This window comes from Pediculus humanus, genomic scaffold (genome assembly GCF_000006295.1).
Source record: "Pediculus humanus corporis 1103172108287 genomic scaffold, whole genome shotgun sequence".
In the NCBI taxonomy this organism is placed as follows: domain Eukaryota; kingdom Metazoa; phylum Arthropoda; class Insecta; order Psocodea; family Pediculidae; genus Pediculus; species Pediculus humanus.
Window position 1 is genome coordinate 225,827 of NW_002987856.1, and position 26,844 is coordinate 252,670.

Below are 26,844 nucleotides of genomic sequence, written 5' to 3' on the forward strand. Positions count from 1 at the left end.
CATATGAATGTAGGTACCAAAGAGTATTAGTAGTAGTAGTAGTAGTAATAATAATTGCACAACAACTTTTCAGAAAAAAAAAAAAAAAAAAAACCTCGAAACGCACAACAAACAACAACAACAACTTGTAAATTCAAAAAAAAAAAAAAAAAAAAAAAAAAAAAAAAAAAAAAAAAACGACACGGGCGATTACGTCGTCATCATCATCATCATCATCATCATCATCGTCATCGTCTCCATCGTCGTCACAAGAAAATTTTTTTTTACCGAATAAAAAAATTATTAATGAATGAAACGAATGAATGAATGAATGAGTGTATGAATGAACGCGTGCGCGAGTTTTTACACGTTTTCAAAAAAAAAATTAATTTTCGTTAAAGAGGATCGGTAGTGGTGGTGGTGGTGACGGTAGCGGGGGTGGTGGAGGTGATGGTGGCGGGTATCTGCCAATAAGGCCTTGAGGTTAGATTCGTAATTTTTTTTTTTTTTTTTTTTTTTTTCACTTCTCGTTCTTCCTACGTGAACCTTCTCGAGTGGGTGAACTTGCGATAACATGATAATAGATTTTTTTCAATTGACGATGGCGATGGTGGTAATGATGGTGATGGTGATGGTGGTGGTGGTGGTAGTGGTAACGGTTACAAAAAAAAAACTTCCGCTATTTTAACTCGTTCGATATATCGAAATTATCGTTTTTTATTGTCCAGTTCTTCCGACTAACCGTAAAATCTACCTTTTTTTTTTTAAATTTTTCGTACCCGTTCGTCCCAGAAAAAAAAAATTGATGTTTAACTTACGCCATAATAATAATAATAATAATAATAATAATAAAACGAGAGTAATTAATTAATTGCAATTAAAAAAAGAAAAATTATCATCCGATTTGATTGAGTAAAATCTATACGTGAAAATGATAAGAAGAAGGAGAAGGAGGCGGTGTGGGAGGAGAAGAAGGGGAGGGAGATGAGGCGGGAGGAGGTGGGCGGAAGGGAAGAGGAGGGGCGCGAGGAGAAAAAACTTACGATTTCAAACGACATTTTCCAGTTTTCCCAGATATTTTTCATTCAAAGAGAGAGAGAGAGAGAGAGATATTTAAAAAAAAAACCTTTTTAACCTGACCGACTATCCGACAATTCGACCTTGTTTGGAAAAATGAGAAATACGTTATTACGATACGTCGGCGGTGGGAGGTGGAAAGGGGGAAAGGAGGGGAGGAAGGGATACGATATTAATTGATCGTGTTTTCCGTAACCATAAATAGTTACCTAACGAAATTAAAAGGAAAGAGAGAAAGAGAGAGGAAAAAAGAGAATGAGCGTAAGAGAGAGAGTGTGTGTGCGTGTGTGCGTTCACGTTTGCATTCACTCATAACATTAAAAAAAAAAAAAAATGAATTAATCGTTACGAAATTTAATAAAATACGAATATTATCATCAACGATAACGGGTGTTAGCTAACAAATTTTATGTTTGTTGGAGGAAAAAAACAAACAAACAAACAAACGTGGGTGGCGGTGGCGGTGGCGGCGTCATTGGCTATAATGGCGGAAATTCAAAAAAAAAAAAAATCAAAATTAATTATTTTCCCTTCCCCCCTCCTCCATTCCGATCCCGCCAAAAACCGAATAATTTTAATTTTAATTTTTCGAATCTTTTTGCTTTTTACTTCCGGTTACTTTTCCACCTTATTTCCGCCTGAATAAAAAATTCGTTTTTTTCTTTTTATTACGCGAAACGTTCGAAAAAAAAAAAAAAAATTTTTTTTTTTCATTAAATTATTCGGTTTTTATTACTTCGGCGAGCTGTAAAGCAGAAGACGTTAATAAAAAATTATATTGATTAATAATAATAATAATAATAAAATTAATTATATAATTACACGCGTTTATGCCGCCGTGTAATTTTCTATCTCTCTCTCTCTCTCTCTCTCTCTCTTCCATGACATAAAAATTAATATTTAATATTATTTATCAATAAGAAGGAACCTATAAGAAAAAACTCCATTTTTTTTTTTTTTTAATTAATTTTATTATTATTAATAATATCAAACATTCCAGAAGCGGAATGATGGTAAGGGGAGCAACGGGGGGAGGGGGAAACGTGGTCACACGAATTTTCACCTTCGTTTTTCATCCGCTTTTCCCCTTTTCTCCTTTTTCCCCCATCCGTGGATCCTGAAAAAAAAAAAAATAAAAAAATTAACCGTTCCCCCCCTCGACGTCTCCCCGTCGCCGTCGTCATTGTCGTCATCGTCATTGAAAACTAAATTTTCCTTTCCCTTTCGGCTGTTTGAAAATTATTGATTTCCTTTCTTTTTTATTACTATTGAAACTTTTCGAATAACCGAAACCTCCGCCGCCTCCTCGTTTTCTAGGTCGATCACTTTTAACACCTCCGACTTCTGTAAAGCAAACAAGTTAAGGAGAAAATACAACAACAACATCGCGTCGTCTTAATAATAATGATGATGGTGACAGATTCGAACGACGGATGGCTCCACCGTCACCCCATCACATTTCAAATCACGATAAAAAGGATACGAAGATCAACTCTCGGCGGTACCGTGAATCCAAATGACGTCGCGACTTTTTCCAAATCCAACGTGTTCACGTCGAAAATGTTTTTCAAATGATGAGAATCGTAGGCTCGTACGTACGATTTAAAAGCTTCTTTGGCTGACAAATTGAGAAAGTAATTTTTACCGATTAATTTCTCCAGCTGGACGACGGAAAAATAAATGTCCCCGGAAAAAAAAAGCAAAAAAAAAAAAAAAAAAAAAAAACAAAACAAAATAAATTAAACATTTTTCCATCGACGCCCTCTAATGGAGGGAAAACAAGAAGCAGAAGAAAAAAAAAAAATGGCCGACGATGACCGAACGTTTTATTACGGCCATTTTTCTTTTTTTTTTTTGTGTGCAAACGACAACCGATTATCGTTATCGATAATCACATCGACAACAACAACAACAACAACAAAAAATTTGAAATCGTTGATAATAACCTAAGAAAATAATAATAATAATAATAATAATAATAATAAAAACTCGTCGAATCGACTCACGATGACCATCTTGAAATAAAATAAAATAAAAAAAAAAAAAACAGGGACGTAGTAAATTATTAATCATTTTCGGTTCATTCCTTATTCCTCTCCTGCACACACACACACATGTCCTTCCTCCCTCCCTCCCCCCTACCCACGTATTCGGCTTGTCGAAAAACGATTTTTCAAAATTGCGACGCATTTTTTTGTCCCTTCTCATCGTCGCAAAAATGTATAAATAATAATAATAATAACAATAATAATAATAATAATTTGTTTATCGTCCAATACGAGACTCCAATTGATATCGCGCCTTATCACTAATTTCAAATTGACAATAATAATAATAATAATCTGGAAGATTGAAAAAAATTATATCCCCAATTATCGTAAAAAAAAAAAAAAAAAAAAAAAAAAATTTAAATTTTTAAAAATTCCCTCCTTTTCTCTTTCTCCCTCTTCCTCTTCTTCTAAATCTTCCGCTCGTTCGATTCGACTAATCGAATTTTCTTTTTTTTTTTTTTTTTTATTAACTCGCGAGAACTCCCACATCGAATTTTTTTTTTTTTTTAAAAGAAAATTATTTACGAACCTGAAATTCGGCACCGGACGATAAAATCATTACAAATTATTATTATTATTATTTTTTTTTTTTCGTATCCATTAAAGCGGAAACGATATGGAGAAAAAAAAAAAAAAAACCCGTTTGACAATATTGTCTATTGACACTTTTTTTTTTCAAAAATTTATATTCGTAAACGTATGAAAAAAGGAAAATTGACACGAACGGCCGTCGGAAATTTTTTTTTTTTTTTTTTTTTTACCTTTTGTTTCGTCCATGTTTATACCCCGTGATAAAATAATAATAATAATAATAATAATAATAATAATAATAAAAGACAATGATAAATGATGATTATAATAACAATTCGAAATGCGCGCGCGCGCGCGTTTTCTCTAACGTTTCCGTTTATCCCGGATCAAATAATTTCGATCGTCACGCTCGCGTCCGACTCGCATTCGTACAACACAAATTAACCGAAAAATAAATAAATAATTTATTATTATTATTATTATTATTATTATTATTATTATTATTATTATTATTGATATTAATGGCATTTTAACGAAGTCAATTGACTCGAAATGTTTAACGGAAAAATTTCAATATTAATAATAATAATAATAACGAGACCCTCTTCGGTGGTGGTGATGGTGGCGGCGGAACATCAATTGGCACGCGTCACGACGACCCGAACAAACCCTCGAAATCTATTAATTATACCATCGGGTACCTGAAGGATGGTAAGGGGGGTCCCCTCCCCCCTCATTTAATCCTCTTCCGCTAAAATTTTTCTTTTTTGATCGACACCATCCGACTCGTCGTTTAAAACTTTAGGGCCGTTCAAAATTGATTAAAGACGATACGGCATGGAAATATCATCATCATCATCATCATCATCATCATTATTATTATTATTATCAATAACTTTTTCTTTCGCGTCGATGATTTAAACGAGTTTTTTTTTATATCAATTCCCGATAAAAGTGTCTGTCAATTTCAAAAATTACTATGATAACATATGTAACGATCAAAATGATGATGATGATAATAATTAAAATAAAAATACATACAAAGTTCACGCGTGAGTTTGACCCCCCCCCCGCAATAAATCAAAAAAAAAAATGCAATGATAACGATGATGATGATGATAATAATATAAACTCGAGAAAATTTAAAAGTTTTCGACGTGACCCTGTGACGTGGGGAATCCTGTCGCGAACATTGTGGTTTCGTACAATCTCTCCCCCCCCAGGCACCCCCAGACACACTTTTCGATCACGACAGCATTCAACCAACGGACAGTTTTGCACACACATCTGACTGCAGCGGAACAGGAGGAAGAACCGAAAACATAATCATTATCACGAGGATTTGATGAATGAGAGAAAATAAGAGAACGTAGAAAACGTACTGTGGGGGGGGGGGTGGAAAGAAAGACCCCCGTGAGCACGGTCAAGAAGGGGGAGGAGTATTGGGATTTGGACATCCATCGAAGCCCTGTCACACACAATACCTCCGACAGCAATTTTTTTTTTTTTTTTTCTTTTACTCTTTTTGTTCGTACCGTCGCCTACCATCGCGTGTGCGTATAAATGTGCGTGTGCGTGCGCGTTTTAATCGGCCTGATTCATAACAAAAGAGCAAAGGTGCCAAGAATAATAATAATAATAATAATAATAATAATAATAATAATAATAATAATAATAACGTGTTCAAGACAGATTCTATCCATCAACTTTATGTGTTAGTTTTTTTAACTTTCAACTGGCTTCGAGCCCTCAATTGACTTTTTGCCACCTTCTGTCATTTCACTCTCTTTGTTAAGACATAACAAATCCATTACAATTAAAATGTTTTTTTTTTTTTTTTTTTTTAAACTTTCCTTTAAACGTTTTCTTTCCTTATTCAACAACAACAATAATAATAATAATAATAATAATACTAAATTTCTAAATCCATAAAAACGAAATCGAGTTTTTGTGATTTTATGCGTATTTATTTTTTTTTTTTATGGTAAATCAGGAAACGGCTAAAACGCACGCATGTACGCACGCACGCACGCACTTCGACATTTATTTATTTTTTATTTATGCGGTTTTCAAAAGAATAAAATAAAAAAAAATAAAAAAAAATCGCTCGAAGGTGTAGATAATTTATAAGGATTTAAATTGTTAAATCACGCAAATGTTTCGTTGGAGAGAAAACGAAAAAAAAAAAAAAAAAAAAAAATCCCCCATAATAAATATTTTTTTTTCCGTACCTGTACTTGAATATCTGCTATTTTACTCCAGGAAAATTCAAATTCGTTCAACGGAACTCTCGCCTGTTTCAAATACCTTAAAAATCCAAGTTCTTCCGGTCTGAGAATGAGGAGTGCATGACCGCTGCTACCCTCACCTCGAGCAGTCCTACCAACTCTGTGTATGTATTCCTAAAAAAAGAGAGAACGAATTAAATAAATCGACAAAAATTTGTTTTTTTTTTTATTTTGACAGAAGGTATGATAGTGGCTCAGATAAGATCAAAGCTTCCATCAATCATTTCACGTTCACTTCGAAGGAATCCACCCCAAATGTGGACTCGACTTCGTTGTAAAACGTTCAAGTCTCGGTAATCATCAAAGCCAGAAAAATCTTGTTCACACGGAGGGGGGCTAGGGAGGTTGGGGGGGAAGAAAAAAACAAATACCTTCGGATCGTCCGGTGGATCGTATTGAACTATCCAATCCACGGCAGGAATGTCTAAACCACGAGCGGCAACGTCCGTGCACAGGAGAATACCCGATTCCGCGTTGCAAAATTGAAAGAAAACCGTCGTTCTTTTCGCTTGTTTTTGTTTTCCGTGTATGCACATGACGGGAAGATCGATGTAATTTAACAACTCGTGGTGAAATTTAACGGATAAACAAGAGCTAAAAAAAACCATCACTTTTTTCTTCTTGTTCTTTTTTAAAAATGTGAAAAGCAAGAGGAATCGTTTTTCGGACGGACACACAACGTAGCCTTGTTCCAAACCCTCAACCGTCGCCTTTTCCTTCCTATCGTCTATCCCCACGTAAACGGGTTCTTTTTTGAGTGCTAATTTCGTTAGATTTTCCGTTTTGGCTGTCGTCGTCGCACTAAATAACATCGTTTGACGCCTTTCTAAAAAATTAAAAAACGCACACACACACACACACAGGCAATTCAAAAAGAGAAACCCAGTACAAATTAAATAAATTTTTTTCAGACAAATAAATAATTACTTACTTGGTAATAAATTAATAATTTGTTTTAATTCTTCTTCGAATCCTATATCTAATATTCTATCCGCTTCATCTATGACTAAACATTGTAAATTTTTAAACAAAAATCCCGGAGTGTTTTGAAGATGATCCAAGAGTCTTCCAGGAGTTGCCACCAATATATTTATTCCTTTGCTTAATTTTTCCGCTTCTGCTTTCCTATTAGCTCCCCCGATAACAAGTCCATATGTGTGATAATGATATTTCATCAATTCCTTAAGGACTCCAAATGTTTGCATTGATAATTCTCGTGTCGGTGATATAATAATAGCACCGACTCCATTTCTGGGTAGAAATTTCAATTTGTATATTAATTCTACTACAGGAATTAAAAATGCTAGAGTTTTTCCAGAGCCTGTTTTAGCAGAACCGACAAGATCTCTTCCTTCCAGTAGAGGCGGAATACTTTTAGCTTGAATTTCTGTCATTGTCGTAAAACCCATGTCCACAATCGCTTTCAAAGTATTTTCACACACTTTACCTTCCAATGATGAAAATTTTGTGTCGCTTAAAATTTCTAAAGTTAAACTTGAACCAGGCACTGAAATGAATTGAAAATATTTTTTTTGTTTAAAACAATCGACTTTTCACTTACATAAGAAAATCGTTTTTAAGTTAATCAGAATTATGCATAACATACTCACTTTTCACACCATCATCTTGAATGTTTTCAGTAACATTAGGCGTACCATTTTCAACATTTTCTTCATTTTCTTCATTGTCATTTTCAATTAAATTCTTGTCATCGTCAATTTCTGAATCATTTTTTAACTTTTTCGAGAGTTCTTGTTCTTCGCTCAATTCTGAAATGCTCTCCTCTTTTTCATGCTTTCGTTTTTTTTTCTTTTGCTTATTTGTGTTTGCATTAACAGGTTCTTCTTCGTGATCATCAACTTCTTTTTCGGAAGCTTTGTCTTCTTCTGCAGATACTAATTGTTTAAATTCTATTTAAACAAGAACCCAATGATATTACTATTGAATAAATTAATCTTAAAATAATTTTTTGTCAAAAAATAGAAAGGAACATTACGAGAGTAACCATAGCTAAGTTCTAATCGATAACTATAATTAAAAAGCTTTTTTTTCCCTCCCCCCATTTTGTTCAAAAAAATTAATAACACATGGTTAATGTTACAAGATTAGGTTAGAACTAACCTTTCGTTTTAGTCGACAAGATTTTTAATTTTTTCTTCTCTCGATTTTTTATTTTTCTCATTAAAATTTTTTCTTGAAGCATTTTCAACAAGTTAAAAAGTTGATGAAATTGTCAACAAATTAAATTACACTAATTAAAATACATAAATTTTAATATTACAATCGAACTTACAGTTAAGTTCAAAATTACAATTTACTAATCGTATGAGGTAGAATTTCATAGAGTAATACAATCAACTCTATGATATTATTTACTGTTTCAATGGAACCGTCCACGTGAGATTTTTGAAAACAAGGTTTATTTAAGGTTTTGTTTGTTTACAATGTCTTCTTCCAGTAAAATATTTTTAAGGTACAGGGCGTTAGGCTACGTAACAAATCATTTACCCGTCGTGACGAGATATATAAAAAGAAGAAGAGAGTATTTTTTTGTGACCAGCGTAGGAAAATCGTTTCACACGTACAGTTCAGAACATTTGGCTTTATTAACCGTCAGTGATTTACATTCTGATGAAATTACTTGCATAGCCGGTGACAATTATTTAATTTTCACCGGTTCGGGAAATAATATTTATGCCTGGAGAAGAGGAACAGAATTAAAACATGAATATATCGGACACGAATATCCGATTAAATTAATGTTACCCTTCGGTCCCAGCCTTATAAGTATCGACGAAAAAAGTAATTTGAAATTATGGGATATAAAAAGTACAGAACTTTTATTAGAATTGGAATTTAACAATGATGTATTTGAAATTAGTTGTTGTATGCATCCTTCATCTTATTTAAATAAAATACTATTGGGTAGTGAACAAGGATCCCTTCAATTGTGGAATTTAAACACTTCTAAACTAATATATACTTTTAAAGGATGGAATTCTGGTGTGACAACCGTGGTTCAAGCTCCATCCCTCGATGTTGTCGGTATAGGATTAAAAAATGGAAGAATTTTAATTCACAATTTAAAATTTGATGAAACAATTATGGAATTTAAACAAGAGTGGGGAATGGTGACTGCATTAAGTTTTAAACTTGACGGATCACCAATTTTAATCTCTGGAACTATTTACGGTCATTTAATATTGTGGGATCTCGAGGAAAGAAAAGTTTTCTCTCAGTATTTAAACGCTCACGATAGCAGCGTTACAGGTTTACAATGTTTACAAGGTTCGCAGTTGATGGTATCATCTTCACCTGATAATTCAATAAAATTATGGATATTCGATATGCCTGATGGGGGACCTAGACTTTATATAAAAAGAGAGGGACACTCGCTTCCTCCAACATTTATTCGATTTCACGATGCGAAAGGTCATAATTTATTAAGTGCAGGTGGTGATTCTCATTTAAGGATATTTAATACAGTTACAGAAAGATTTAATAAAAGTTTAGGTAAAGCATCGACAAATAGGAAAAAATCAAAGAAAAAAAGCAGGTTAGATATAGATACATATAAAATGCCTCCGATTATAAAATTCGCATCGAACACGACAAGAGAAAAAGAATGGGATAATATTGGAGCGATTCATTTAGGAACGCAAGAAGTCACGACTTGGTCATATGATAAAATAAGAATGGGAGAACATTTTTTAAAACATGAAAGATTTATGAAAAAGTCGATTAATGGAGTTGTTATGAAAGCATTTCCAGTTAGTGTACATTTGACTCATTGTGGAAATTTTATATTGATAGGTTACACATCTGGACATTGCGATAGGTTCAATATTCAGTCTGGACTGTATCGTGACACTTACGGAAAAGAAACTGCTCATGATGGACCTGTCAGAGGAATAACTACAGATTTGTTAAATCAATTTGTTATAACAGGAGGAGGAGATGGATTATTAAAATGGTGGAATTTCAAAAGTGAATTATGTAAAAAAGAATTGTGCAAAATAGAATTGGAAGATGGAGTCTCATTTTTTTCGACTCATGTCGAATGTTCCCTAACTGCAGTAGCTCTTGAAAATTTTAACGTTATCGTTGTTGATAACGATGGACGTAACATTGTGAGAAAGTTCATAGGGCACTCTGGTAAAATAATGGACATGGCATTCAGTCCCGATTCAAGGTGGTTGATCACATCCGGAATGGACAGTTGCATATTCACATGGGATATTCCAACCGGATGTCTCATAGATCATTTTAAGGTGATTTGATAATGATTCGAGTAAAAGAATTTAACAAATTTTTTGTACTTACCGTTTTCTTTTCCAGGTCGAGGCACCCTGCATATCGTTGACATTTTCACCCACTGGAGAATATTTAGCCACGGCTCACGTCGAATATCTCGGAATATTTTTATGGGCTAATAGAACATTGTACGAACACGTTAATTTGAAACCCATAAAAGATTTAGACAAAATTCCACTTCTCGGTCTTCCATCGGTCACGAAAGAGACGCCACAACATGGCGACGAGGACGGTTATGAATCGGACGAAGAAGAAGATTACAAATCACCCGAACAAATCGAAGATTTGATAACTTTGTCGACGCTTCCGAATTCCCGGTGGAAAAACCTTCTCAACATCGACCTCATCAAAAAACGTAACAAACCGAAAGAAAAACTTCAAGTTGGAAAAATGGCGCCATTTTTCTTACCAACTATCCCCGGTCTCGACGTGACATTCGATTTGAGTTCGGTCGAGAAAATAGACGACAAGAAAAAAGAAATATCGTTTAATGATTGGGACGCGCTCACGGGTTTCGGTACGTTACTGAAAAAAGCAGAAGACGCGGCGGATTACAACAACGCATTCGATAAACTCAAATCCATGGGACCCTCGACTATAGACCACGAAATTAATTCTTTGTCCACGGCATCGGATACGGAAACGATTCGTTTGCTATCACAATTCGTTAAAATGATAACGAACGTTTTGAATAAGAAAATGAATTTCGAATTGGCTCAAGCTTATTTGGGTTTATTTTTGAAAATCCACGGAGAATTCATAACCGGACACGAGGAATTGTTAAACGAATTGGAAAGTTTGGAAAAAATACAAAAAAACGGTTGGGATAAATTAGAAAAAGATTTGCATTATAATTTATGTTTAATAAAAGCATTGAAATTTTAATACTTTACATAATAATAAATAATTTGTAAAAAAAAAAAATATATGACGTCATTAAAAGAAAATTTTTACTTTTATTATTATGTTTGACCTCTTGTTAAATGAAAAAGATTTCGAAAAGGGTTAAAAAAAAAGTCAATGATAATGTCTTACAATATGTTTAATTAAAAAAAAAAATTATTTTCGATATCTCAAATATTTATATATATATACACATACATATAATGTTAATAAATTAAAGAGAAAATAATAATAATAATAATAATAATAATAATAATAGTAAAAATTGAAAATAAAAAAAAAAAAAAAAAAAAAGTAATTTTTCTGATGTCAATAAAATATTATCGATAAAAAAAAAAAAAAGGGGGAGGAAATTCATTAATTTTCTTTGAAATTACCAAAATTTTTCATGCAATTGAGATTTTCAACTGATAATGGTAAATCGGGTAAATAATCTGAATATGCTACAGCTATCCTATACAAACTTCTCCTGATGGCCGATTTCAATGATGATTTCATGCACAAATCAGTATCACGTCTTTGAAATTTATTTTGCAAATTTCCTATTTTATCAACTGAAAATTTCAATCTGAGTAATGTGCTTATAATCAATGGTAAATCTTTCAAAACAATACCAAATTGATCTTCATATAAAGCATTCGCTGAAAGTTCCGAAAGACTTTGTACAACCCAAATCAACGGTTGAGAATTAGATAAAATAAAACGAATTTCAACATCCGGTTTCGAATTGAATATGTAATTTATGATTGAATTTTTTTTTATCATTTCATTAACATGACCAATTTTTATCCAAAAATCATCAAGTATAGAACGTTCTTCATGTATAAATGGCATTCCTGGTTCTTCGACTAAATTCCTGAGTTTGTTAATAGGCGATAAAGGTACAGGACTTGTTAATATTTCTTCATATCTGACATTCATGCTTCTTGGATGAATGTGTTTCGGCACTATGGGTGGCGGTTTAACAGGAGTTTTGACTTTGTAAATATCTTCAATTTTTAATATGAATTCTTCTATTAATTTTATACACTCGTTTAATATGGCATTCCAAGTGTGTGGGTGACCACCTGGTTGACTCAATGTGAAAATTTGCCATCTGTTCGATCTTGGGCTCATAGACATGATGTAAAGATCGTAACAAGCCAAATGTTGTATGATAGGCATATTCCTTTCCGACAGTGCTGCAGATAATATGATGGAATCAACATTTGGCTGTTTAATTAATGTGAATGAATAATGTTCAGTGTAATGAATTTGAATCATTAAATTCAAAACTCTTAAAATTAATATAACACAAGTTGTTATTGTCCACAAGTGCACCAATTGAGAAACACTTAATAAACTTGTATTTGTAACTGTTGATGAATCGACTTGAGCGGAAAAAAAAACTTCAAAAAGCCAAATTATATGCTTTCCATAACACAAATAAAATGCCAAGTAATAAAATATTGGAACGAGCGATGAAGTTAATGAAGAAAAAAATATAGATAAAAATTTATATCTTATTTGTAAAAATTTAATTTGTCTTATTATTGGATATTCCAAACGTTTTTCAATTAATAAATCATATCTAAGAAAATAGTAAACTCCTGTCCAACATCCACATGAAATTAAATATATTTTTCCATCACTTAAACAAAATTTATCAGGGAATTGTTGACAGTTCACGAATAACGTTAATTTATTTATATTTAAATAACTCCACGGTACTATTAATCCAATTAAAAAATAAAAAAATAATTTGAGAAAATTAATTTTTGTGAACAGGTTACAGAAAAATTGAAATCTTGTTTTACAAATACACGGTAGTTTTTGATGATCCTGAGCTAATATGTATCCTATGGCAAAAACTAAAGCATGAATGGGTATTAAACTCAACCATGTGCTAAAACTAAATGCAACAGACACCGGTTTTAATAACCATTCTACAGGATGCTTTATATTGAAATTGGTTAATAGAATATAAAAAGATAACGGAAAAGCTTGTAATACTACCGTCCATAAAAATGATGAAATCAAACGCGAAAACAATATTTTATTGTATTCCATGTTTAAAAAACTATTTAATGATCATTTTATTTTATTTACACTTGAAAACTGTTACAACACACACGATTTCACTGTCGTTATAACTTAACCGGAAAATAACCGCCGTTATGAAATGTACATTAAATGGCGATATCTCGAATGAATATCGAAATCGGTTAAAAATATTTTTTGTGTAAATACTTATTTTAAATAATGAAAGATTATTAGATATTAAATAATATTTATTTTTAAAAAATTATTTGTTATTTAATAACTTTTTATAATTTTAATGTTTTATATTATTGTTTTTCTTTGTATATGAATTTAATAAATGTTGCGTTCGATATATCGATTCGATTAAATGAATGAGTTTCCAATTTCGATTAATCTATGAATACAAAATTTAAGGTTTGAAAAATAATATTTTTATTTTAATATTTTAAAATCATTAATAATTTATTTAAATCGTTAATCGATATTCTTAAATAATTAATTATTAATTTGTATCAAATAGATTTTGTGTCTTCACGGGTATCGTCAGAATGCTGTGAAGTTCAAAAGTCAAACGGGGGCATTGAGAAAAAATTTAAGGCATGAAGCAGAATTTTTCTTCTTATCAGCACCTCATAGAATTCCAGGTTTTGAATCAGGAGGAGAAGGAGACGATTACGATCAAAGAGCATGGTGGTTTACTAAAGAAAATAGTTTTAGTTCGAGAGATGTAACAGATTTGGATAAAGGTCTTGAAGAAAGTTTAGATTTAGTCAAAAAATATTTCGATGAAAATGGTCCATTCGATGCTTTATTAGGTTTTTCTCAAGGTGCTTGTCTTGTATCAATTATTTGTGCATTGAAACAAAAAAAACAATTCAAACCTGATTTTAAATTTGCTATTATCGTATCAGGTTTTAAATCCAGGTGCACATTGCATTCTCATTATTACGATGAAAAAATTCATATCAACAGTCTTCATGTTATCGGAGAAACAGATGAAATTATTAGCAATGACATGAGTTATGATTTAGCAAATGTTTTCATTAATGCAGTCATATTAAAACATCCAGGTGGACATTATGTGGCAGGGAAAAGTAATTTAAAAGATAAATACATTAATTTTTTACAATCTCAAAAAACTCCCACACCTTAAATTATATTTTACTTATCGATTTATTTAATACCTTAAATTATTTATTTAAAAATTCTAAATTTAATTAAATTTTGTGATATTTTTATGAGACATTAAATTAATATATATATATTTATAAATTATGAAAACTTTATGTTTTTTTATTACTACCTTTTATGTTAATGGAAAAAAATTTTTTTTTAAAAATAAATTATTATTAAAAAAAAAATAAAAGTTAAAAAAAAATAACTCTAATTAATTTTTTTACATTTTAATTATTTACACATATTGTTAATGGAATAATTCAGAACAGATAATTAATTAAAATTAAATAACATAATTGTTATTATTATTATTATTGATGTTAATAATTAAATAATCACACTCTTTTTTTTTTCTCCATCCTATATTTGATATTTCTGCATATGATTTTCGAAAATTTCTTTTTAATCAAATTCTTCAATTAATTAATCCCTGAGTATATTATTATTATTATTATTAAATATTGTTGTAATATAAGAGTATATAAATAAGGCGTGATAACAACAATAATAATAATAATGTGCTCAAAGAAAAACTTTTATTATCATATCATTTTTTTAAAAAATAATTTAATATTTTCAAAATTTATAATGTGAAAATGTTTTTCGACAAAAAAAAATCTTGAATTAGTTTACTTTGATTGTATTCAAATTTTTCGTTTTAAAAAATAAATTATTACAATTCATTATTATTTATTTATTTTATAAAAAGTCTTTAAGTGAAAAAAGTGTATCAATAAATTTATATATATATATATATATTATAAATAATGATAAATTTTTTTAAAAAAAAAAATTAAATCATTAATGGTTTCCCTCAATCGATTTAACAATTTTATCATCTTAATTTTTATCATATAAAAGCAAATGTGTTTCTTCTCCCTCCCCCTCCCCCAAAGTAACAAATATTACAAATTACAAATATATATATATATATATATATATTATTTTGAAAATAAATAATTGATATATATAAATACATGACTATTGTTTTTTTGTTTTCCCCTCCCCTCCCCATTTAATTAAACTTTACAAGGGTATTAATCGTAATAATTTCATTTAATTGTGAACACATCCACAGAAAAAAAAGAAGAAACCAAAACCATAATTGATGTGTGTTTATATATATATATATATAATTATAATATAAAAATTATATATATATATATATATATATATATATATATATAAACATATAATAACAATTAGTAAATCTTATCGATATTTATAAATTTGGTTAAACTAACAAAATCCTGACTATGTAATCATATGAAATAAACGAATAAGTTAAATAAAAATTAAGGAAAATTATAAATAATCTGGTCGATTAATTATTATTATTATTATTATTAAAATGAATAAACTATTAAAACTATTTCATCATCTTTTTCATTCTTTTTCATTCATTGACTAGTCTGGAACATTTACATTCCCATTTTTTTAATATTTTTTATATTCACAAAAGAAACTAAGCGAAAAAAAAATTGAATAATATTTAAACGTTTTTATTATTGCATTAAATAATTTTTTTTTTTTTAAATTTAGATTTAAATTTAAAACTTAACAGCAGTGAGTAAAAAATTTTCTTCTTTTTTTTTCTTTTTTTCTTAAATAAAAGAGCAGAAGCCATTAATTAATTAATTAGCATATCGATAAATAAAAGAAAAAAAAAAAAAAAAAAAAAAATTGGATTTCGATATATATATATATATATATGAAGAGAGCTAAATCACTATTCAAATTTGATTTTTAATAAAAAAGAAAACAAATATATATAATTTAGCAGAAATATGACCTATGTGACAGGAGGTGCCGATGATGATGATGATGATGATGATGATGATATAATCACAACCATCCAGAAGAATATTAACTGGATTTATATATGGTTTAAGTTATGATTTTTTTTTCCCCTCCCCCCCTCCCCTGCATAAATAATTTTTAATAAATAATAATTATTCATGCTACACTTTCTTGTCCATTTGTTTCTGGTACTTTCATAACATCAGGTAAATCTGGAGGCGAAGAGAGAGGTGTTATATCGAGAGGTTCGAATTCGCCTTCAGGTTCCAACCTTAAAGCAAGTCCTAACGGTGCTGGACATTGAGCTTTGGCTACATTTGGTATTAGGCCATATTCTTGCAATGTTTTATCATCATCCATTATTTGATTATCTTTATAAAGTTGTTGATTATCGGGTGATATTTTTAATATTCCTTCAATCATTTTTTTAAGTTCTAAAACACTCGTGGAATCTTTACAATCTGTAAAGATTGTTAATTTTTTCCGTCTAATCATTAAAAAAACATCCTAAAAAAAAATTTTTTCATTTATTTCTCTCATAATTACTTGAACATAATTTTCTAATGCAAAACAAACATTTGTAACTTTGAACTTTAACTTTAATTTTAATTATTAATTGGGAAAAAACAACAGAAAAAAATTTTAAACAAAAGAATTCGACTTTAATTATTTGAGTAAACATTTAAAACGATTTACATACAATTATCACATAGATTTCATTTCTTAATATTGAAAAATGCAACTAATAATTTTATATCAATGTGATAAGAGTCTCTATACTTTTATACTTAATTTTAACATTTTTCATTTTATTATATTTCAAAATCAAAAAAATAAAATATAAAATGAAAAATGGGAAAAATTATACGTTAACAAGGTGATAAAAAAAAAGAAATTATAAATAAATAATACATCACGTCTAATAAAAAAAAATTTATGTAAATAATTTGGAAGGATGATTTTTAATTAAAAAAAAAAAAAAAAAAAAAACAATGGAGGATTTAAAAAAATACGATATTAATAAATTATGTAAAACGAATAAAATAAAATTATCTTACCATATTAATATTTTACAAACTTATAGTCTAGAAGAAATGGGTCTAAATAAATTAATAAAATCGTAACTAAAAACGAGAAAGTAAATGTGTGCACAAAATAGGAATGAAATTACAAAAAAAAATTATTATTACTCTATGGAATTTTACGAAAAAAAAAAAAACTATTTTTTGATTGGTCGATAATTTTTTTAAAAAAATTTCTCATTGGTTGATATATTTTAACACGATTTCGTGTGTTGTCTGTTGTATCCATTAATCAAAACATTCTGCTTGTATATTTACTAACAAAAATTTTAAATTTTTTTGAAAATGTTTTTAAAATTTTTAACATAAATTTTCATTATGTATTTAGAATTAATTGAAAATTATAAATATGTATCGAAAATAATTGATAAAATATTTTTTATATTTTTATTTATATCAGTTACGATTGTCAACAAGGTAAAAACGAAATTTTATGTATAATAAAATTATTAAGCATATGGATTTTTAAAAAAAATTATAAATTTTTTGATGATTGTTTTTCGTTTAAATCCTTCACAGCAATAAATTTCGATGATGATGAACAATTCATACGAAAAATTAACAATCTTCATTATTATTTGAAAAAATTTGATGTTTTGTGTCATTTCAGTTTGTTTTATCAGAATTGAGATTTACAGTACCGACAGTATTTCAAGGATGGCAAACATTTTCATGTGTTATATTATTAAGTTCATTGATTAAATTAAAAAAAATTAAAAATGATTTACAAATATTGGATGCCAGAGCATTATCACTTCTCATGCCAGCACTTATTTGTTTTACATTAGGAATTGTCGCTGGTTCGAAAGCATTAGCCGAGTTGGTATGTGAAAATTTCGAATGAATCACATCGGGATAAATAATTTTGGAATTTAATTTTAAATTCTTTTATTATTTCTAGAGTGTTCCAATATTTTTAGCAGTTACAAATCTTTATCCATCCCTATTGATATTTTTAGATAAAAAAATCGAATTGAGCAATGCATCGCTTAAAGTTTGCGGTAGCGCAGGAACATTGGGAACGATTATAATAATAATAATATTCATATCGAATCCAAATTCAATTTCTCCGATTCTTTGGCTGTTAACTCACATCATATTAAACATAATTTATTATTTATATTTGTCTAAAATGAATTTAGATTTGTCAAACACGACACAGATATATTACAGAAATTTTTTCAGCGTCATTTTTCTTTTTCCAATAAGTTTTTTTCTAGATGTTTTACACTTGCCAAGAAACGGTGGTTGGGAATTTTATGGGGGTTGCTTTTTAAGCGGCATTCTCGGCACACTATTACAAATGTGGACTTTTAAAATATCAAATCAACCAAATTTTTTACTAATCGAAGGAATCTCTAAAATTTCATGCAGTTTAATTGCTCATAATTTATTTTTATCCTCCAATATTGATCCCTTCGTGTGGATTTTAATCCTCATTAATTTTTTTATTTGTATGATTTTCATAAATAACAGTCGAAAAGAAAATGTCAATGTTAAATCTAAAATAAATTTATCCATTCCGTTAGAAGACGATGATAAATATATGACAGAATCATCTGTGCCATTATTAATCGTATAAGAAAAAAAAAAATTATATCGTAATACTCTCGAGCATTTATTATAAATAATAGTGCCTTATTATGTGCTGTGATTTATTTTTACAAACAACTCATTAATTAATTAATTAATTATTTATTTATTTATTTATTTATTATTATTAACTTTTTATTAATCCATATTTTTTGTAACCTCAATAAGCATTTTTACGAGAAAAAAAAAAAAAAATAATTTATTTTTATACTTTCTTATTCGATATTATTATTATTATTATTGTTAATAGATTTATACATTTATGTACATAATTTTATCATTGTTTAAACTTCAAATTGTTAACAAACAATATTTTAATAATAAATAAAATTATTTTATAAAAAAAAAAAAAAAACATTTCTTACCTCTTATTTTTGTTGATTTCCATCAGAATCGGAGAAAATTTTTTCTTTTTTCTTTAATCTCTTCCATTTTCAAACATTTGTATTTGATAAAATAAAATCCACAAAAACAAAAACAATAATAATAATAATAATAATAATAAAATATTAAATTATTATCAATACATGTTCAAAGCCATCAAAGTTAACTTTTTATACGGATTCCTTGCAAAAAAAAATATATAAAAAAATTCTGCTCTCCTTTTTTTTTTAATTAATAAAAACAAAAATAAAAACATGACTACTTTACCAAACAAAAAAAAAAAAAACCGTTTCGCCATTTTTCCTTTTTTCTTTTCTTTTTTTTTTTTATTTATTCACTTTGCATTATTTTTGTAATTTATAAATAAATAAAAAAAACAACAATAATAATAATAATAATAATAATAATAATTACGTGTAAAAATTTCTTTCTTTTTTTTTTTCGTAAACGTTACACTAAAAAAAAAAAAAATAATAAAAATAAAATAAAATAAAATAAAATTACGTGAAATATATATATATATATATGTTTAATTTACAAAAGAATATAGTAATTATAGATAGAGTATAATAATAATAATAATAATAATAATAATAATAATAATAATAATAATAATAGATAGATAGATAGAAAATTATAACTTAAAACTTATGATTCCAAAAAAAAAAAAAAAAAGTATATAAGTAAAAGTAAAAGAAAAAGAAAAAAAGAAAAGAAAAAAAAAAACTTATATGTAATAATTAATAAATAGCAAATTAAAATATAAAAACGAATGAAAAAAAAAAAACGAAAAAAAAAAAATTATTACAAAAAACCGTTAAAAATTAATTTGATTTTGTTTAACACGTTCGAACGATTATTACAAATGTTATTATAATAACCTTCTCCTACTTTATACGTAAAAACTTGTTACCCACGACGATTTTCCCCGCTAAAATTAATTTCCCTGCTTCACTTTTTTTTTTTTCCCTGCTCCACTTTTTTTTTCCCTCCCTTCCCTTTTAATTTTCGTTTTCTTACCCTAAATTTATTTCAAAATGTGCAATCGTAAATCCTAAAAATTTATCTATTTATTCACTATTTGTTGAGTATTTTCTTTTTATTTCTCTTTCTCTTTCTCTTTCTTTCTTTCTTTCTTTCTTCACGTTTTTCGTTTTTCGTTTTTGTTTTCGTTTTCATCTTCCACCTTTTCATCACTTCGTTCTCTCCATTTTAAAAATTAACTACTGGAACTCATTTTTATACACGAATTGTGAGAGTTTTTTGTTGTGGGCGAAATAATAACATCACTCCCGCTCTTGTCACTCCCCGCACTCTCGATAACAACAACAACCGAATTTTCCGATTTGCAATTCGATAATTGTTTTAATTCATCTTGTTTTTCATCCGACGTGTCCGTCGTTGTTTTAAGGCTTGTCGACGACGACGACGACGACGACGACTCTTCCGACGGGATACTATCGAGACTTAATGATGGCGGCGGCGGCGGCGTCGTCGTCGTCGTCGTCGTCGTTTCCACGACCGTCGTTTCCGACACTTGGCATTCTCCTCTCGTTTCAACAACGACCGCAATGTCGTTACAACATTGCACGATACTGGATTTTAAAGGAGAAGACAGTAGAGCGATTTTCGATCTCAGACTCGGCATTTGAGACGTTATACCCGAAGGTTTACACACGACGGAGGGGTGTTTGCAAGGTTTCGATTTCGTCGTACACGAAGAAGAAACGTGACTCGAAGGCGAATTCGTTCTCCTACGATGAGAAGGTGAAGGTGACCTCGATGACGTCATTCTTTTCGCAACCGTTTTTTCATTTTTCTCTTCTTCGCACGTTTCCGATTCCCAAATCTCTTTTTCCTCTTTACAAAAATCCATTTCCAATTCAAACTCTTGCAGATCGCTCAGGTTCGGCGAGACCTGAAATATCAACATTCTAAACATCAGAAAAACGTCGTCTGTCGTATGACGTCACATCGTCACGTGAGAAATCGTTAAAATGCTAAATCTAAAAATTATTATTATCGTACAACCAACTTCCCTTAATCCCGAATGATAATTACACTTTACCCTAAATCAATCTACAAACAAGTCCCGATATTAAACTATCACACATAATAATAATAATAATAGTAGTAATAATAATAATAATTTTACCAACATTTTTTTTTTTTTTATTTAAAAAAATCTTACAACTAATTACTAACGGTAAAAACCTAATTTATTATTACGACTAATTTTATTGTTTTAAATCCACGTGTGGGAAAAATTTTTCCTCCTTTTCTACTCAAAACTATTCTATATTTAATTTATTATCATTATTATTGTTAGTATTTTTCTCTCTCTCTCTCTCTCTCTCTCCGACTAAAATCAACCAAAAATTTTAAATTTACCAAAAAAAAAAAAATAAACACTTATATCTCTTGTGAAAGATGAACGGATATCAACTAAAAGAATTAATTAATTAATTAATTAAATAATTAATAAATAAATAAATAAGTTTTATCGTTACACACACGACTAATTATTTTAATTAGTTTTTTACACGACTAAAATTATGACTAAAAATTGTTTAATTTTTGCTTCTTTTTTCTTTTATATCAAACTTACTCCTTTCGACTTTTTTATAATGGTGATATAATGTCCTCAAAAGTAAGACAACTTTTTCCTCGAGAAAAAAATTAATAAATAAATCAAAAAAAATTTTTAGTGAGCGAGAAAGTCTGTTTGTCTGTTGGAGAACAAACAAACAAACAAACAAAGCAATAGATGATGATGATGATGATGTTGCGGGTGGGTTTTTCGGTAATTTATCCAAAGTTTGTTACCTTTGTTTTTCCAATTCCTAATGACACGTTCAAGTGAAATTTTTGTCGGCAAAGAGACGACAGCAACATGATACCTTCCATACGATTTTTCCGATATTTCGTTTCCCAAGCATCCAACATCATGTTGTAATAACGAGGAGCTTCAAAATATTGATGATACGAATGAGTTCGATTCGTTGGGAAAATTTTTTCAAACCTAACCCAAAAAACCCAAAAAAAAAATTAACGGTCGGAAAATGAAGGGGGAGGGAAAAACTTTTTTTTTTTTCTACCAAACTTCGACAAACCTGCACAATTGCGTCAACTCATCTTCAAATTGTATGAGGTGTCGAACATCGTCAGGCGTGAGTTCTTCCAATATCGTTTTCAAATACTAATAAATATAAAAAAATAAAATAATGAATCCCCGTTTATACATTTTTTCTTTTAACGTTTCCGCCATTTTCTTTTTTCTTTTTTTTACCTCTTTCCTCGTCATGTTGCAAAACGTTTCCTGTTTGATCCTTTCCTCTTTGCTCAGCGACATCCAATAAAGTCTTTTGTCGTAGCACAAAGTGTGTATCCTTTTCGAAAGACCCTTGCTTTCCAAAAAATTCTGTTCTTGTTCTTTTGTCAATTTGGCCGGTATTTGAAAACCCGCGATGTTGAGGAGTTCTTTGACGAGAGGACCCTTCACGGCAAGGTCCAAAGGCGACGCAGAATGGAGAGAGGGTGAAATGTTCACTTCCAACAGCCAAGGTTTTAAATTGTTGTCTAAAAGAACGTCGATACCGAACAATTCGTACGAACAATACCTCGACGGTAAATTGTTTTTACTCAATATATTTATATTCGATTCTCCGCTTATTATCGTTTTTATAACTAAATCCGTTAAATTTTTTCTCAAGGCTTTCACGTCGACCCCTTGCTTGGCCAGATACACCCACAATGTTTTCAAACTCCTGAAAAACAATTGCAAGAAAGTTTGTATTTGTTTTACTATCATCATCATCATCATCATCATCATCACGGTATACCATTTGTGTCCGTGGCAGGAGGAAGCATCCGCATTCACTTGATATTGATTACTAAGTTTGTTTATGCTGTAATTAGTCAAATGCATAAATCTATTGCTTAAACATTCGACATCTTCGGAATATTTAACAGATGCAAATCTAACGAGTCCATCATCGTATAAATAAATTCGTAACGGATGTATGCTCGTCATTAAAACATACAATCTAAGATCGAATTTACTTCCGTTAATTAGATAAGGTTGAGCAATGTATTTCTGTACGATGAGTGATTTTTTCTTAGGTATTTGACCCCATCTGTGAACTACTTTTATACCGGTTCCCCTCGCTGCAGCCGGCTGCAAAAAAAAAAAAAAAAAAAAAAAAAAATAACCAAACTTAAAAGAAAGAAGAAGAAGAATAATTTTTTAAAAGAAAAAAAAAACAAATATGGCGGACCGGTTTAACTATCCACTGTCCTTTCCCTACTCCCGACGCTTTTTCCCACGCCGTTCTTAACAATTTACGATCGTGTGGAAGAATAAACGTTCTTGGGATGAATCCAAACCTTGAAAATACAATTTTATTATTATTATTATTATTAATATAAATTCAAGAAATGAAAAAAATAAAATAAAATAATAAATATTTATGGGCTGTGAATAATAATAATAATAATATTATGATTATTACATATAATAAAATTTAATATTACTCTCTCTCTTACTCTTTCTTGCCAAATTTCATCATGAGAGAATATAAATTTTTCCACAATCTATCTTTTCTCCCGATTTGGAATGTGCCAGGAAAATGATTGAGCTTTTGAAAATCTTTTAATGTTCTGAACACGAATGATTTCATGTGTTTACCCCATTGTCCAGTCCATTCGTTTGATTCTGAAAAAAAATATGTACAGAAAAAAAAAAATTTTTACTCGAACATATAATCAATCCATCATTATTATCATTTATCATTTTTCACATAAGATTGGAATTTTTATATTTTGTAAAATAACAAAATGGCGGTAACCCTAAAATGTCTTAATTTTTTTTTTAATTTGTCATACCTCTAGTTTGTTTTTTAGGAGGTCTTGGGTTATACAGTAGTGAAAATTTAGTATCTTGAGTTCTGTAAGAAGGAGTTTGGAGAACATCGTCGAAACGTTCATAGTTTCCTAAGATTTGGTATAAATTGTTATTATAAATGTTTAAAATAACACATGTATGGGGGGGAGGGGGAGGGGGGAATAAAAAAAAAAAAAAATTCAAAATCACATAAATTATAAACTAAACTACTACTTTTCATTATTATTATTATTATTATTATTACAAAGAGAGTCTATTAGATGATAGAAAAGATAAATAAATAAATAAAATTGTAGATTTTGTAATTATTTTACATGCATTTAAAAAAAAAAAAATAAAATAATAATAATAATATGAAAACAAAAAATGAAGATCAAAATAATTAATGTAACATGTTCGAAAAAGTTTTTTTTAGTTTTTTTTTGTTTATTTTGATCTTTTTCATTTTTTTCTCACAATCGAATTCATTTTGAGAATAAGGGGAAGGGAGGGAGGGGGGGTGGAAAAAAAGAAAATAAAAAAAAAATCACCAAAACCGAATAGCATGCACACCTTGAGTAAACTCACTTCTCACAAGTTTAAAACCTGAGTTAATAAGAGTTCTTCTAATAACTATCGGAGTGATGCTGCTCAGTCTCCATTTTAAATGTTTCCTTATATCGACAGGTAAGGTGGGTCCTATAAATATTAAATAATAATTAAATTAAATATTCATTTATCATATTTCATTTTCATTGATTACCTTTTAAATCATGCATGAAAAATTTAACATAAGGAGGAACATTTGGAAATAAACTGTTTCTAAATAAATCATCTTCTCCAGGAATTATTTTTAACGTTTTACCCACGATAACATTATTTTCTTCACAATTCCCAAATGGTCCCAAATGTTCATTCAATGAAATCGAACCCAATGTTTCACCCACTTTGGAAGGAGTATTTGAATCGCTTGAAGATGATGATGTCGTAGAACTAGATACTGAAACAGCATCTGAAATTTTATCATGAAAAAAAAAGAAATTTTCAAACATGTTACAGTAATAATTTTTAATAAATTCCTTTAATAATAATTATTACCATCATCACTAACTGAATCGGCTAAATTATTTTTGTTTTTCGAACTTAATTTACATTCATTAACATAATCTTCAGAATCGCTTTCCAATTCTTCTTCGTTTTCTTTACTTAATTTTATGCCATTACAAAGATTTGAAACATAAATTTCTTTCTGGAAAGAAAAAAAAAAAAGAATTATAAATTAATATCGCACTTTCATTTACAATACTTGTAAATAATTTAATTATTTAAAATCCTTACTTTTTCATCTCCTTTTGTTGCAAACGATGGACTTTGTCTTTGAGGTGACTGAAAGGGAATTTGTTCGATTGTAGAATGACCAATCGGAGTCATGGGTAATTTCCTACCAGTTTTTTTTAATTTCGGTGAATTGTCTCTAGCTCTTTTGGGCACTCCACCGGAAAGTTCTGAAAATCCCGGCTCAGATTCACTTTTTTGCCTCATTCTTTTACCATCGCATGCTAAACCATCCTTAAGAAGACTAAGATTATTCCTAAGTATTTCCATTTCCCTTATGTATAAATTTTTCATTTCGTTTGAATTATCCTTTTCGTTATCCATATCCAATGATTTAGCCGCAGACATGACATCATTATAATCTCCACTACTCGAATGATATCTCACTTTATAACTATGCAAATGATCTCTTTGTTTAAGTCTATCCGGACTCGAATATAAATAATTATTTATTCCTTGCGATTTTAAATCCAAATCGGAACAAATATCGTAATTGGAATTTTGTATGTGACCATTATTAACCAATTCGACATCATTTTTTTCCTTATATATTTTGCAATTGTGTTTTTTATTAAAACTAAAATAATTGTCACCACCTTCCATTCCGACATCTCCGGTAAAATTAAATTTTTTTTCATTCAAATCTAACTCAGTCTTTTTTATTTGACTAAATTTTGTCGTTCTATTAAGTAAGTCACAGCCTCTTTCACAGCACCAATTTAATTCTTTTAGAGGGTCACCTTCTTGATAAAGACCTTCACTTTGACAACGTCTTTTCATTTTGTTACGGTCGCAAACAGGACACCATGTAGGTTGGTGAGGTCTGCTAAGACCCTTAGTGCAACCATGCCCACTTTTATCACAGTTACAAGAATCTGAAAACAAAAAAAAATCATTTTTTTTTTTTTTTTTTTTTTTAAATCCGACAAATATGAATGATTATTAAAAAAAAAAAATTTAATCAACGGTAAAAAAATTTTAATAAAAAAAAAAACTTGATTTAATTTTTAAAAAAAATAATTAACGAAACGAAAAAAAAAATAAAATGTTTTTTTAAAAAAAAAAAAAAAAAAAAAAAAAAAAATCTAAACAAAGTGTACGATGTTATGTATGTATGTATGTACACTCCGAAAAGAATCATTAATGCCGCAAATTTTTTTTTTTTTTTTTTTTTTTTGTACGTGAATGGTGTAACAAATAATATATATATATATATAAATAATAAAATGTGATCGTGTGCAAAATAATTTTGAAACGATTAATAAAAATATATTAATTAATTGATTTTAATTAATTGAAAACGAAACTTACCAGTTATCATAATTAATTTTGATTTTGATGTTGATGATGATGATGATGATATAATTTAAATTCATGCCCACAACGAAAAATACGAATATCAAATATGAAAGAAAAATCAAAATTTT

General features: G+C 29.2%; 7 protein-coding genes across 7 annotated transcripts; 3 read left to right on the forward strand and 4 right to left on the reverse strand.

The window, feature by feature from the left end:
* Nucleotides 1-2,251: 2,251 nt before the first annotated feature.
* On the reverse strand, nucleotides 2,252-8,129 carry Phum_PHUM529440 (DEAD box ATP-dependent RNA helicase, putative; the record flags this gene model as incomplete). The annotated part of the gene is made up of 7 exons (XM_002431402.1): nucleotides 2,252-2,400; nucleotides 2,540-2,717; nucleotides 5,870-6,040; nucleotides 6,298-6,752; nucleotides 6,858-7,433; nucleotides 7,537-7,836; nucleotides 8,048-8,129. 7 exons carry the CDS (start codon nucleotides 8,127-8,129, stop codon nucleotides 2,252-2,254), a joined length of 1,911 nt encoding a protein of 636 aa, XP_002431447.1.
* Nucleotides 8,130-8,370: 241 nt separating this feature from the next.
* Phum_PHUM529450 (WD-repeat protein, putative) lies at nucleotides 8,371-11,249 on the forward strand (the record flags this gene model as incomplete). The annotated part of the gene is made up of 3 exons (XM_002431403.1): nucleotides 8,371-10,197; nucleotides 10,265-11,060; nucleotides 11,233-11,249. 3 exons carry the CDS (start codon nucleotides 8,371-8,373, stop codon nucleotides 11,247-11,249), a joined length of 2,640 nt encoding a protein of 879 aa, XP_002431448.1.
* Nucleotides 11,250-11,500: 251 nt separating this feature from the next.
* On the reverse strand, nucleotides 11,501-13,192 carry Phum_PHUM529460 (Nucleoporin Ndc1, putative; the record flags this gene model as incomplete). Its single annotated transcript, XM_002431404.1, has 1 exon — nucleotides 11,501-13,192. One exon carries the CDS (start codon nucleotides 13,190-13,192, stop codon nucleotides 11,501-11,503), a length of 1,692 nt encoding a protein of 563 aa, XP_002431449.1.
* A 369-nt stretch (nucleotides 13,193-13,561) lies between these two features.
* Nucleotides 13,562-14,268, forward strand: Phum_PHUM529470 (uncharacterized protein; the record flags this gene model as incomplete). Its single annotated transcript, XM_002431405.1, has 4 exons — nucleotides 13,562-13,579; nucleotides 13,686-13,992; nucleotides 14,077-14,201; nucleotides 14,236-14,268. 4 exons carry the CDS (start codon nucleotides 13,562-13,564, stop codon nucleotides 14,266-14,268), a joined length of 483 nt encoding a protein of 160 aa, XP_002431450.1.
* Nucleotides 14,269-16,297: 2,029 nt separating this feature from the next.
* Nucleotides 16,298-16,636, reverse strand: Phum_PHUM529480 (transcription elongation factor B polypeptide, putative; the record flags this gene model as incomplete). Its single annotated transcript, XM_002431406.1, has 1 exon — nucleotides 16,298-16,636. One exon carries the CDS (start codon nucleotides 16,634-16,636, stop codon nucleotides 16,298-16,300), a length of 339 nt encoding a protein of 112 aa, XP_002431451.1.
* Nucleotides 16,637-17,983: 1,347 nt separating this feature from the next.
* Phum_PHUM529490 (uncharacterized protein) lies at nucleotides 17,984-18,805 on the forward strand (the record flags this gene model as incomplete). Its single annotated transcript, XM_002431407.1, has 2 exons — nucleotides 17,984-18,046; nucleotides 18,125-18,805. The coding sequence occupies 2 exons, from the start codon at nucleotides 17,984-17,986 to the stop codon at nucleotides 18,803-18,805; spliced, it is 744 nt and encodes a 247-aa protein (XP_002431452.1).
* A 1,614-nt stretch (nucleotides 18,806-20,419) lies between these two features.
* Nucleotides 20,420-26,738, reverse strand: Phum_PHUM529500 (uncharacterized protein; the record flags this gene model as incomplete). Its single annotated transcript, XM_002431408.1, has 12 exons — nucleotides 20,420-21,118; nucleotides 22,027-22,222; nucleotides 22,314-22,399; nucleotides 22,490-22,967; nucleotides 23,043-23,377; nucleotides 23,478-23,586; nucleotides 23,746-23,914; nucleotides 24,671-24,781; nucleotides 24,846-25,094; nucleotides 25,190-25,331; nucleotides 25,421-26,292; nucleotides 26,729-26,738. 12 exons carry the CDS (start codon nucleotides 26,736-26,738, stop codon nucleotides 20,420-20,422), a joined length of 3,456 nt encoding a protein of 1,151 aa, XP_002431453.1.
* Nucleotides 26,739-26,844: the final 106 nt, after the last annotated feature.